Source organism: Staurois parvus, unplaced genomic scaffold, assembly GCF_062004578.1.
Source record: "Staurois parvus isolate SC_StPar_1 unplaced genomic scaffold, SC_StPar_1.0 ptg000874l, whole genome shotgun sequence".
NCBI classification, from domain to species: Eukaryota; Metazoa; Chordata; class Amphibia; order Anura; family Ranidae; genus Staurois; species Staurois parvus.
The window spans coordinates 738,199-751,559 of NW_028318670.1; the positions used below are offsets into that span (position 1 = coordinate 738,199).

Here is a 13,361-nt window from a genome sequence, read left to right on the forward strand (position 1 = left end):
GGCTCTGCGCATGCGCAGAGCGCCGATCCATTCTAGCCGGCGGACACTAGGACCTGGACGGCGGCCGCCGCGCATGCGCACTCGCGATCGCGGCCGCTCGCCTGGCACCAATGGCAGGGCGCACTATTTAAACCTGCCCTGCATCTACACACATTGCCGTATGGTCTTATCCCTGTGTACCTGTATCCTGTTTGAAGATTCGTTGCTGACCTGCCTGGACCTGACCTCTGCTGACTTCTCCTGCTCTGACCCCTGGCTAAGTTTGACCTCTCTTGTGGATACCCCTACCTGATCTGAACTAATGGTACCGACCCCGGGGAGTGACCTGACTATTCTTCTGCCAGCTGCCAGGGGCCCTGCTGAACAAGCAGGCTGGGGCTTAGACGCGCTCTGGGGAATCCTGTCCTGTGGGCTGCTAGAGGTACCGCCAGGCGGTTGCTAACAATACCCGACTGAATTTACCCAACAGCCTCTCTGGTAGGCAGAGAAACACAGCTATCCCCATCCTCACTATACAGATCCTAGGACCTCACTACATTTCTGTCCCCCTTGGTGGGAGTGGAGGTGATCCCTCTATGAGGACATACAGTCCATACACACCCAGCACAAGGCCAGGGTCACACTACCAGACGGTTCTCGGGGCTGCAGTTCCTCTGAGCTCCACAAGGTGGGGATCTCACTTCTACCCAGACAGAAAGTCTCTATGGAAGACAGGAAGTGATGTCAGGGACAGACAGGAAGTGATATCAGGTACAGACAAGAAGTTCCTGGTGACAGGTGAGTCAGGAGGAAGTAGAGAGTAGACATTGCTGGAAGTGGCAGCAGAGGAGGTAATAAGATCTGATTTTCTATTTACACCCAGTAACCCCCGTCACGTCCGTCCTCTTCCTCCATAGTCACTGTGACATCTTTTATAGGGACACAAGGATCTCTACAAGGACGTCATGATGGAGAACCACCAGAAAGATCACAAGGATCTCTACAAGGATGTCAGGATGGAAGACCACCAGAAAGGACACAAGGATCTCTACAAGGACGTCATGATGGACAATCTGCCGCCCCTCACATCATCGGGTAAGAGGAGACTTTATTGGAAAGGAGAGAGCAGTACGGAGGATCCACCTAGATCCCCCATCATCTGATAAACACATAGAAACAATGGATTCAGTCAGTGTGTGTGTTTCCTACAGATGGATCCAGTCATGGGAACCCACCAGAGAGATGTCCCCGTCCTCTGTGTTCCCGGGATTCCACACAGGAAGGTCACACCATCCCTCACCATCATCAGGTAGATGGATCCAGTCATGGGAACCTACCAGAGAGATGTCCCCGTCCTCTGTATTCCCCGGATTCCACACAGGAAGGTCACTCCATCCCTCACCGTCATCAGGTAGATGGATCCAGTCATGGGAACCCACCAGAGAGATGTCCCCGTCCTCTGTATTCCCGGGATTCCACACAGGAAGGTCACTCCATCCCTCACCATCATCAGGTAGATGGATCCAGTCATGGGAACCCACCAGAGAGATGTCCCCGTCCTCTGTATTCCCGGGATTCCACACAGGAAGGTCACACCATCCCTCACCATCCTCAGGTAGATGATTGTCAATTATTGGTAGTTATGATGTATACACAGCATGTTTGTTACAATGAATGTTTTATTATATATTCAGAGTGGAATCCTCGGGGATTATAATATTGTTGTTAAAGAAGAGTATAAAGAGGAGGATGAGGAGTATGGAGTGATGGTGGAGTTTCCAGAAGGACACAAGGATATGATGGAGCCACCTAATACCAGGAACCCACCAGAGAGATGTCCCCGCCCTCTGTATTCCCGGGATTCCACACAGGAAGGTCACACCATCTTTCATCGTTACAAGGTTGGTGGGATAGAACATTTTGAACATGGACTCACAAGGATGATGTGTGGATTTTTTTGTGAGCTTATACTTTACAGATGATATTTTCTCTCCTTCTCTTGGTTTAGGGTGAAGATCTGACAGATATAAAAGTTGAGGTGAAATCAGAAGAAGAAGAGGCGTATGTGAAGGATGATCAGCAGTCTATGGAGGAGGATGGAATAATGGGGACATTTATAGAGGAGGACACTCCTACAGAGATCAGCACAGGTGGGTCTTGAATACTAAATCCATTCCTCCACCCATACTGCTCACTGATTGGTGCAGAGTAGGGCGGGGTGATATCATTTTCCTGAGCTGTATTCCTGGATTTCTCTCGGATAATCTTCCTTCTCTGTGCTGCAGACACAATTTATGTATCTAGACTGGATTTATGGAGGTTCTGGGGATCAGCTGACAGCAAAATGTTGGTTTTCACCATAAACGTTCCTTAATGTAGGCACCCGGAGTATGTACCTTGGGCCTTCTGCCCCATCCTGGGTCTAGTAAGATCTCTGACAGAACAATTCCCCTGGGGTTACTTGCTCTGTGGTCTGCTGGCTGTGCCGGGTGGAGGGATATGTCTGTATAGTCTCAGACCCAAGTCACCTGAGTGCAGTCTCAGGAGATAGGGGGCAGAGGGGTGGGACCTCTGCAGGTTGTCTCAGGTAAACATTTAACCCATGACTGGTTACTGAAAACCATTAATATGAATTCTGTCCATTATACTATAATTTATATTGCACATACTCCTGACCCTTGCACTTTATACTCTATGTTGTACATTACATACTCCTGACCCCTGCACTATATACTCTGGTGTACATTACATACTCCTGACCCCTGCACTATATACTCCATGTTGTACATTACATACTCCTGACCCCTGCGCTATATACTCCATGTTGTACATTACATACTCCTGACCCCTGCGCTATATACTCCATGTTGTACATTACATACTCCTGAAGCTTGCACTATATACTCTATGTTGTACATTACATACTCCTGGAGCCAATACCCCAATGATGGTGGTCTTCAGGATGGGGGAGGAGCCAATACCTCAATGATGGTGGTCTTCAGGGTCAGGATGGGGGAGGAGCCAATACCCCAATGATGGTGGTTTTCAGGATCAGTCCAGTCTTCCTCTTGGTTGTCCTCCCTCCATCCTCACTCTCTGACCTCTGGTGGGGCTCCTGTCTAGTAATCCTCTTTGTCTTTGTATTTTAGTCCATGGCCGGGAGATGAGGAAAACCTCCGAGGATTGTCTCACTTTGTCTCCAGACTGGAAAGTAGAAGATGAGGACATCACGCAGTATAGTCCAGGAGAAAACCCGGCTCCCTCCAATGTTCATCCAGCACCACCCAGTGTAGATGGACCATCGGATTCCTCGTATCCTGAGGAACCTCAGACTGTGCGGGACCGGGCCAGCCTTCCAACAGAGAAGAGGTTCTCCTGTGCTGAGTGCGGGAAATGTTTTTCAAAGAAGTTCAATCTGTACACACATCAGATCTTGCACACTGGGGAGAAGCCATTTTCCTGTACTGAGTGCGGAAAATGTTTTTCACAGAAGTCCAATCTTTCCAGACATCGGAGATTGCACACAGGGGAAAAGCTGTATTCCTGTACTGAGTGCGGGAAATGTTTTGTACAGAAATCAGATTATGTCTCGCATCAGAGCTCTCACTTGGGGGTAAAGCCTTATTCCTGTGCTGAGTGCGGAAAATGTTTTTCACACAAGTACAGTCTTAACAAACATCAGGCATCCCACAGAGGTGAGAAGCCGTATTCCTGTCTTGAGTGCGGGAAAAGTTTTTTAGAAAAGTTCAGTCTTAACACGCATCAGAGGTTTCACACTGGGGAAAAGCCGTATTCCTGTCCTGAGTGCGGGAAATGTTTTTCTCAAAAGTCAGTACTTGTCAGACATCAGAGGTCTCACGCAGGAGACAAGCCGTATTCCTGTCCTGAGTGCAGGCAATGTTTTTCACAGATGTCCAGTCTTTACAGACATCAGAGATGTCACTCGGGGGAGAAGCCGTATTCCTGTCCTGAGTGCGGGAAATGTTTTTCACAGAAGTCCAACCTTTACACACATCAGAAAGTGCACACGGGGGAGAAGTCACATCTTGACACGCATCAGAGATCCCATACGGTGGAGAAGCCACGTTCCTGCCCTGAGTGAGGGAAATGTTCCTGATTGAAGGCCTGTCTTCCTGGGGTCCCACACAGTCCTGGAGGTGTATTAGTGCCTTGAGTGCGGGAAATGTCTTCTAGATGAATGTTGCTGGACATCCCAGCTCTCATGTGGGGAAGAAGCACACCCTGATATACACCTCAGATATACTCCATGGCTGATCTTCATCATCGAAGAAACAGTTCACAAGGAGGTCAGAGGTCACCAAAGACTTGAATGAAGTGTAGGACCGGGTCGGCCATTGATGGCAGGAGATGAATAAAAATGGAATCAACTCCTTTCATACATTTTTGTTTTTAAATTTGTTAAAAAAGACAATTATTGACTCAAAACTGAAAATACCAAAATTGGCAATTAAATGGCAGGAAGTACCATAGAGACGAGCTCCAGCTAGGAGCCAGATTGGGTTGTATTGGCTGTCGCATTGTTGTGTTGGTGAGGGAGCCATCTAGCTGGTGGTCACTGCAATTGCACTCTGTTCAGAAACAGGAAGTGCTTTGTATTTGTTAATAAAGTTTCTCCCTCACATCAGTCAGAGCCATCTTGCCAAGCACACCCTGTGGCTCTCCTCCTTTCCCCTTCTGAGACACAGATGCATGTAAGTCTGTTTATCGTTCATTAACGTTTTTATGATCGATCTCAGTAGTCTCCAAAATGCGGCCCTTTGCTTGCCTCTATCCGGCTCTCGGGGTACTATTCCTCCAGCTGACACCAACAAGGAGGCAGTATTCCTCCCGCTGACACCAATGATGGGGCACTATTCCTCCCACTGACACCAATGATGGGACACTACTCCTCCCACTGACACCAATGATGGGGCACTATTCCTCCCACTGACACCAATGATGGGGCACTATTCCTCCCACTGACACTAATGATGGGACACTATTCCTCCCACTTATACCAATGACTGGCCACTATTCCTCCTTCCGCTGACTACAAGCACTTGTCTTTTTTTTTTTTACTCCTGACGCTGGGACATTTTCTACTCCCACTGGCCACTCCGGCTCTCCTAAAGTCTGAAGGACAGTAAACCGGCCCTTTGTTTAGAACGTTTGGAGACCCCCGATCTATCTGGATTGCAATGTTATGTATTTGCCGTGGGATTTGTAGGTAGCTGTCTGCAAAAGAAATGTGCTTATTGTCTGCATTTGAAAGAGACACGCATAAATAGCATATTGTAACCTCAGTTTATGTGATTGCATTGCAAGTTTACCGATTCACAGAAGTAAATTCGGTTTAGAAATTAAACATAAACAATGCTTCTGTTAGTTATGTTAGCTAGCCGTCAGCTTGGGATAGTTCTCCACTTTAAATCAAACATCACGGATGTAGGTAAGAGCGTGGACATTCTGCATCCAACATCATGGATCTAGGTAAGAGTGCGGACATTCTGCGTCCAACATCACGGATCTAGGTAAGAGCGTGGACATTCTGCATCAAACATCACGGATCTAGGTAAGAGTGCGGACATTCTGCATCAAACATCACGGATCTAGGTAAGAGCGCGGACATTCTGCAGCAAACATCACGGATCTAGGTAAGAGCGTGGACATTCTGCATCAAACATCCGAGGCCTGGTCTCACATGTCTGGCTCCAGATATTCATTGTGTTCTAGCCAATCGTCAGATCTGCAGGCCTCAGAACAAGCACAAAGGTGGAAGCATCTCGAGCAGAGGTCTGATACGCTCAAAAAGAAGGTGACTTGAGGTAGAAAGCAGAGCTAGAACCTAGTATGCATGTGCTGCAGATTCAAAGGGTGGCAGCATCAGCAGAAGCTGTAATATGTGAAACTCAGAGGAAGTCCACTCTAGGACCTTACAATTCAGTACAAAAGACAGAAATATATACAGAGCCATGCTTCAGACCAACTGAAGACAGAGTGTGCTTCTATCACGCCTAATATAATTCCAGGTTCCTGACTTGACGAACCGACAGCCCTTTCCAGATATGACTGAACTGCTCCCCGCTCTTCACAATAACTCTGAAGCTGTCCCAGAACCAAGGGTACACGTTCAAGAAAACAAAGACGATGTTAACCTTCAGCATCCATTACGTGACCTGGGTTATCATGTATCCTTCTTCAGAAATGGCCTTTTAGGATCCTCAGGGACAACTGATCTAGCAAAGCACCTAATTCGGTGGGAATTACTGAGCACAGGGCTACTCACATTTGAAGATCACCCCAAGAACTAGACATCTTTCCAAGGCATCATCAGAGATCTTAGTCTTACGGCTAGAGAGGAGCTAGATTTGCTAACAAAGTGACTCGGACCACAGTCATCTCGATAGACCAAGTAAATTGGGTCTGTACACATTTATGATCCAACTGCTGGGGTTAGGTTAGAATGGTATGGCAGAGACTAGAGGACTGTTATGGCAGCTCTGAAGCTATTGAAATGCTCTTCTGAAGAAACTGGAAGACTTCCCTAAAGACAACCCAAGAGGACTTGGTGACACGTTGTTGGAGGTCAATGCAGCCAAGACTAAGGCCGCTTACCAGGATTGGGATACCTAGACATGGCATGTGGGATGAAACCAATAGTTGAAATGCTCCTCTACCATCTATAAGTGGATTTCTCAAGGCTCTAAGTACAAGGAGCATCATCATGTCTCCTTCTCACCATTCAGTTTCTTCACAGAGTTTACCATCAACCAAACAAAAACTAGAAACAACCCAAGCTTCATATTCTCAACTTGCAATAACCAGATGTCCACAAAAAAGAGAAGATAGGAGCAAAGCATGGCAACAGACCATCGGTGTCAGCCATTGATGCAGCTTTACGCCTTAACAACTCTAAAAAGAAGTCCATGGACCCAGACAGTTCATGGCCAGTCCATAAAAGAACCACACTCACAGTCAAAGTGTCATGGATTCAGAAGCAAGCACGTCAGTGAATGTAAAGCTCACCTGAAGGTAAATGCGATCTGCTTCAGATGTTGGGCATCTACCACACACATTGCTAAAGACTGCAAGGTCAATCTAAGATGCAGAGAGTGCAGTAGTGACCAGCAGACCTCGGCACTGCATCCAGGACCAGCCCCTTGGGCAACAGAGACTCTGATAACCTACAAAGAGCAAATCAGGGCGGAGGATGAATCTACCCCAACTGCTGTATCCAAGTGTACGTAGGTATGTGCAGATGGGACGAGGCCCAGATCATGTTCCAAGATGTGTTTAGTGACTGTACACCCCTCGAAGGAACCTGACTGTTGGGTGAAAATGGATGCAGTGCTAGGTGATTAAGGTAATCGCTCGTTCGCCAAAGCAGAGTTCTTTAAGGTGTTCAACATTAGTGGTGAAAAATTCTCTTACACACTAAAATCATGCTCAGGTTCCAAACAGTGTGAAGGCCACCCAGCTTCACTGTTTGGTCTGTTGATGGGAAAACACACATAAAACTTCCCGCTCTCATGGAACGCGACATGATGCCGATGGCAGGTCAGAAATACCAACCCTACATTGTTTTATTTGCGTGATGTGCCCTTTGAAATCCATGCAAGACCCAAAGAACCTGGTATACATTTTAGGGAGGGGCACCACACACTCCCCTTTGTTCACATTCACCTGTCTTCTGGGAATACATGGCTATACGGGATAGGCGGGGATGTGTGACGAGTTGTCAGGATGCCTGTGGCCACTCCACTACGAATGGACCGAGCTGTCTTGGGTTCGGTTTGATGGTGGTTTGGAGAACTTGAAGGAAGTTCAGATGCTGAACCTGAACCTCATTGTAATCAATGGGAATAGAAAAAAAAATTCCCATTTTTCTGTACTAGTAGACAGGGCATTGTAAAAAAAGAAAAAAAAGGGGGGGTTCCCCTCCAAGTTTTTTGGGGAACTGTGGAGGGGTCTGTGTTGTTTTTTTTTTTTTTTTATACTTTATCTTTTTTTTGTAAATATCACTTTTGCTCTAGCACATCCTACCACAGGAAATAAAGCAGTAGAGTCCCCTCCGACATACAAAGCAGACCCCCCCACAAACAAAAATAAAGAGGTCTCCCGGGAAATCCATTCCATACCCTGATTCGAGCATGCAGCCTGGCTGGCTAGGAAAGGGGGAATGAGCCTGTGCCTCCCCCCACACCATATAGGCCATGTTCCCTCAACATGTAGGGATGCATTACCAGGGGGGCCTTCCTGGTAAAGCACCTTGTCCTTATTAATAACAGGACATTGACCTCATCCCTTCAACCATGGCTACTTGACGAGGGAGTCTGGGGGCAGGGGACATATCAGAATTTAGAACTAGGAACCCCTAGAACCCTTTGGAGGAACCACTAGAACCCTTTGGAGGACCCCTGGCTAAGAAAGGCTGGACTAGGCAGGCATATATTTCTGTCCCCCTTGGTGGGAGTGGAGGTGACCCCTCTATGAGGATATACAGTCCATACACACCCAGCACAAGGCCGGGGTCACACTACCAGACGGTTCTCGGGGCTGCAGTTCCTCTGAGCTCCACAAGGTGGTGATCTCACTTCTACTCAGACAGGAAGTCTCTATGGTAGACAGGAAGTGATGTCAGATAAAGACAGGAGGTTCTATAAGGTAAGACGACATAGAGAGGAGACATTGCTGGAAGTGGCAGAAGAAGAGGTAATAAGATCTTATTTTCTATTTACACCCAGTAACCCCCCCATCATGTCCGTCCTCTTCCTCCATTGTCTCGTCCGTCCTCTTCCACCACTGTCATGTCCATCCTCTTCCTCCACCGTCACGTCCGTCCTCTTCCTCCATCGTTGTGCCCATCCTATTCTTCCATCCTCACGTCCGTTCTCTTCCTCCATCATCACGTCTGTCCTCTTCCTCCATTGTTGTGCCTGTCCTCTTCCTCCATCGTCGTGTCTGTCCTCTTCCTCCATCGTCATGCCCGTCCCCTTCCCCATCCCCATCATTGTGCTCATCCTCTTCCTCCATCGTCATGCCCGTCCTCTTCCTCCACAGTCGGTGAGATGGTGGACCCTCTGTGGGTTTCCATCTGATATTTGGTGAGATGGTGGACCCTCTGTGGGTTTCCATCTGATATTTGGTGAGATGGTGGACCCTCTGTGGGTTTCCATCTGATATTTGGTGAGATGGTGGACCCTCTGTGGGTTTCCATCTGATATTTGGTGAGATGGTGGACCCTCTGTGGGTTTCCATCTGATATTTGGTGAGATGGTGGACCCTCTGTGGGTTTCCATCTGATATTTGGTGAGATGATGGACCCTCTATGGGTTTCCATCTGATATTTGATGAGATGGTGGACCCTCTATGGGTTTCCATCTGATATTTGGTAAGATGGTGGACCCCCTATGGGTTTCCATCTGATATTTTGTGGATGGTGGACCCCCTATGGGTTTCCATCTTATATTTTGTGGATGGTGGACCCTCTATGGGATTTCATTGGAAATTTTGTGGAAGGTTGACTCTCTATGGGTTTCCATCTGATATTTGGTGAGATGGTGGACCAGGAGCAGACTGACAACTCATGGGGCCCCCGGGCAATAGGGGATCATGGGGCCCCTATGTCCTTGCCCAAACTCAAAAAAAGCCTATGAAAAATGTACCAGGGGCATCTCATGGGGCCCCCTACTGACCCCGGGCCCTCGGGCAGTGCCCGAGTTTCCAAATGGTCAGTCCGCCCCTGTGGTGGACCCTCTATGGGTTTTTATTGGAAATTTTGCAGATGGTGGACTCTCTGTGGGTTTCCATCTGATATTTTGTGAGATGGAGGACCGTCTATGGGTTTCCATCTGATATTTTGTGGATAGTGGACCCTCTTTGGGATGGTGGACCTTCTATGGGTTTCCATCTGATATTTTGTGGCTGGTGGACCATCTATAAGTGTCCATCTGATATTTGGTGAGATGGTGGACCCTCTATAAGGTTCCCTCAGATATTTGGTGAGATGGTGGACCCTCTGATATTTGGTGAAATAGTGGACCCTCTATGGGTTTCCGTCTGATATTTTGTGAGACGGTGGACCCTCTATGATAGTTTGTGGTACTAAATGGTCACTTAGGTTTAGAGAACCAGGAAAAGCATTTTTACATACTTGATCCTCTACTCTCTGGCTGTCAGCACTCCTTTCCCCTACGCTCCAGTAGTGGACTGTCCCTCCTCCAATCCATTGAAGATCAATGGGCTCTGTATTGGCCTTGATGATGTCAAAGAACCTTCAACCAATGTAGGAGGTTGCAAGGACTAATCTTGGAAACCCAAGGAATCTGCAGGAGTGGAGGATCGGTGATGTAAAAGTAATCAAATATACCGGTCATATTGAGCTATAGGGGGATATTGTCATGAAGGCTTAGGTGGAATTGTAAATATAGATATTTATGGGGGAGGTGAATGGGGAGTCTGTGCACCTTTTTGGGGGAATTTTTGGATTATATTAGGGTGTGATGATGGTGTTTAATGTGTTCATTAATAGATTATGAAAAGGATACGGCTCTTGTGTGAACATGTTTTATTTATAATATCATGAGATGGCTTTTGTCCTCAGTTGTCTATTAACCTTTTATATCCCCACCCTAATATTGTACAACCAATACAGTCCACATAATTCTCTGCTATCCGTCTACAGAGATCACATGACCACATCTATGAGGATGGAGGAGGACCGGAGTCACATGACTGAGAGGATACTAAACCTCACCCTGGAGATCATCTACCTGCTGACCGGAGAGGTGAGGAGGATTCTGGGAGGTCACATGACATCACTCATCTCTATTAATAAAACACAGACCTGACCGGAGAGGTGAGGAAGATTCTGGGAGGTCACATGACATCACTCATCTCTATTAATAAAACACAGACCTGACCGGAGAGGTGAGGAGGATTCTGGGAGGTCACATGACATCACTCTGGTCTAGTCTGGCCAATAGACCATGTTCTTCTTGTAGACATGTAGATGATGTCAGATGATTGATATCGGATTCTCTTTCTCCTGATCTGTAGGATTATGTTGTAGTGAAGAAGTCTAGTGGGGAGCCAATCTCAGGAGGATGGAGCAGGACCCAGAGCCCCACCATGGTGCCTCCCCCTCGTTCTCTGATACCTGAGAGGAACAAAGAGCAGAAGATCCTGGAACTGACCACCATGATGGTCCATCTGCTGACAGGAGAGGTAAGCGGTGCCGGGAATTCTGGGACATTCTCCACTAACGGACAAGGGATGTGTCTGGATGGTGACTGTATCATTGTGTGTGTCAGGTTCCTATAAGGTGTCAGGGTGTCACTGTCTATTTCTCCATGGAGGAGTGGGAGTATTTAGAAGGACACAAGGACCTCTACAAGGACGTCATGATGGACAATCAGCCGCCCCTCACATCACCGGGTAAGAGGAGACTTTATTGTACAGGAGAGAGCAGTACGGAGGATCCACCTAGATCCCCCACCATCTGATAAACGCATAGAAACAATGGATTCAGTCAGTGTGTGTGTTTCCTACAGATGGATCCAGTCATGGGAACCCACCAGAGAGATGTCCCCGTCCTCTGTATTCCCGGGATTCCACACACGAAGGTCACACCATCCCTCACCATCATCAGGTAGTTGGGACGGAGCATGTAGACCAAGAAAGTAACTCATGGAGAAGATCTGCAGACCCTAACAGATGTTATTTTCTCTCCTTCTCTTGGTTTAGGGTGAAGATCTGACAGATATAAAAGCTGAGGTGAAATCAGAAGAAGAGGCGTATGTGAGGGATGATCAGCAGTCTATGGAGGAGGATGGAATAACGGGGACATTTATAGAGGAGGACACTCCTACAGAGATCAGCACAGGTGGGTCATGAACACTAAATCCATTCCTCCATCCATACTGCTCACTGATTGGTCCAGATGATAAATTTCTCATTGGATCTCTCTCTGTCTTTCTGGTTTGGGGGAACCAATCAGCTCCTGTCTAGTAATCCTCTTTGTCTTTGTATTTTAGTCCATGGCCGGGAGATGAGGAAAAACTCCGAGGATTGTCTCACTTTGTCTCCAGACTGGAAAGTAGAAGATGAGGACATCACACAGTATAGTCCAGGAGAAAACCCGGCTCCCTCCAATGTCCTTCCGGCACCACCCACTGTAGATGGACCATCGGATTCCTTGTATCCTGAGGAACCTCCGACTGTGTGGGACAAGGCCGGCCTTTCAACAGACAAGAGGTTCTCCTGTCCTGAGTGCGGGAAATGTTTCAATTTGAAAGGCAATCTTAATGTTCATAGAAGATCTCACACGGGTGAGAAGCCGTATTCCTGTTCTGAGTGCGGGAAATGTTTTGCACAGAAGTCCCATCTTTCTGTACATCAGAGAACTCACACAGGAGAGAAGAAATATTTCTGTTCTGAGTGCGGGAAATGTTTTTCAAGGAAGTGCACTCTTTCAGTACATCAGAGATTTCATACGGGAGAGAAGCCATATTTATGTATTGAGTGTGGAAAATGTTTTATACAGAAATCACTTCTTCTCACACATCAAAGATCTCACATGGGAGAAAAGCCGTATTCATGTCCTGAGTGCGGGAAATGCTTTCTACTAGAGTCACAACTTTTCACACATCAGAGTTCTCATACAGGACAAAACCCGGCTCCCTCCAATGTCCTTCCGGCACAACCCAATGTAGATGGACCATTGGATTCCTCGTATCCTGAGGAACCTCAGACTGTGCAGGATGGGGATGGCCTTCCAACAGAGAAGAGATTTTCCTGTGATGAGTGCGGGAAGTGTTTCAATTTTAAAGGCAATCTTAATGTGCATAAAAGATCTCACACGGGGGAGAAGCCGTACGCCTGTCCTGAGTGTGGGAAATGTTTTTCACAGAAGTCCCATCTTTCTACACATAAGAGATCTCACACAGGGGAGAAGCCGTATTCCTGTCCTAAATGCCGAAAAAGTTTTGTGCAGCAATCAAATCTTATCATACATCAAAGATGTCACACAGGGGAGAAGCCATATTCCTGTCCTGAGTGCGGAAAATGTTTTGCACAAAAATCGGTTCTTGTCACGCATCGAAGATCTCACATGGGAGAAAAGCCATATTCTTGTCCTGAGTGCGGAAAATGTTTTTCACAGAAGTCACATCTTGATGGACATCAAAGGTCTCACATGGGTGAAAAGCCTAATCTCTGCTCTGAGTGCGGGAAATGTTTTGTAAAAAAATCAGATCTTGTAATACATCTGAGGTCTCACATGGAGGAGAGTCCATTTTCCTCTCCTGAGTCCAAACAATCTTTTGCACAGAAATCAGAACTTGCTACAGGTCAAAAGGCTCTTTCTGCGGAAAAGCCGTATT

The 13,361-nt window shown here is 47.1% G+C and overlaps 1 protein-coding gene across 1 annotated transcript; it reads left to right on the plus strand.

Annotated features, from left to right (window-relative positions):
• Window positions 1-754: 754 nt before the first annotated feature.
• Window positions 755-5,353, plus strand: LOC149443136 (uncharacterized). Its single transcript, XM_089655868.1, has 6 exons — window positions 755-830; window positions 918-1,074; window positions 1,191-1,594; window positions 1,674-1,880; window positions 1,988-2,129; window positions 3,129-5,353. The coding sequence occupies exons 2-6, from the start codon at window positions 945-947 to the stop codon at window positions 4,079-4,081; spliced, it is 1,836 nt and encodes a 611-aa protein (XP_089511994.1). The 5' UTR covers window positions 755-830; window positions 918-944; the 3' UTR covers window positions 4,082-5,353.
• The last annotated feature ends 8,008 nt before the right edge of the window (window positions 5,354-13,361 follow it).

Coding starts and splice junctions, on each gene's coding strand:
- LOC149443136 (XM_089655868.1), top strand. CDS start 945: ATGATGGAGAACCACCAGAAAGATCACAAGGATCTCTACAAGGATGTC. Junction 1,881..1,987: donor CCATCTTTCATCGTTACAAG/GTTGGTGGGATA, acceptor CTCTTGGTTTAG/GGTGAAGATCTGACAGATAT. Junction 2,130..3,128: donor TCCTACAGAGATCAGCACAG/GTGGGTCTTGAA, acceptor TTTGTATTTTAG/TCCATGGCCGGGAGATGAGG.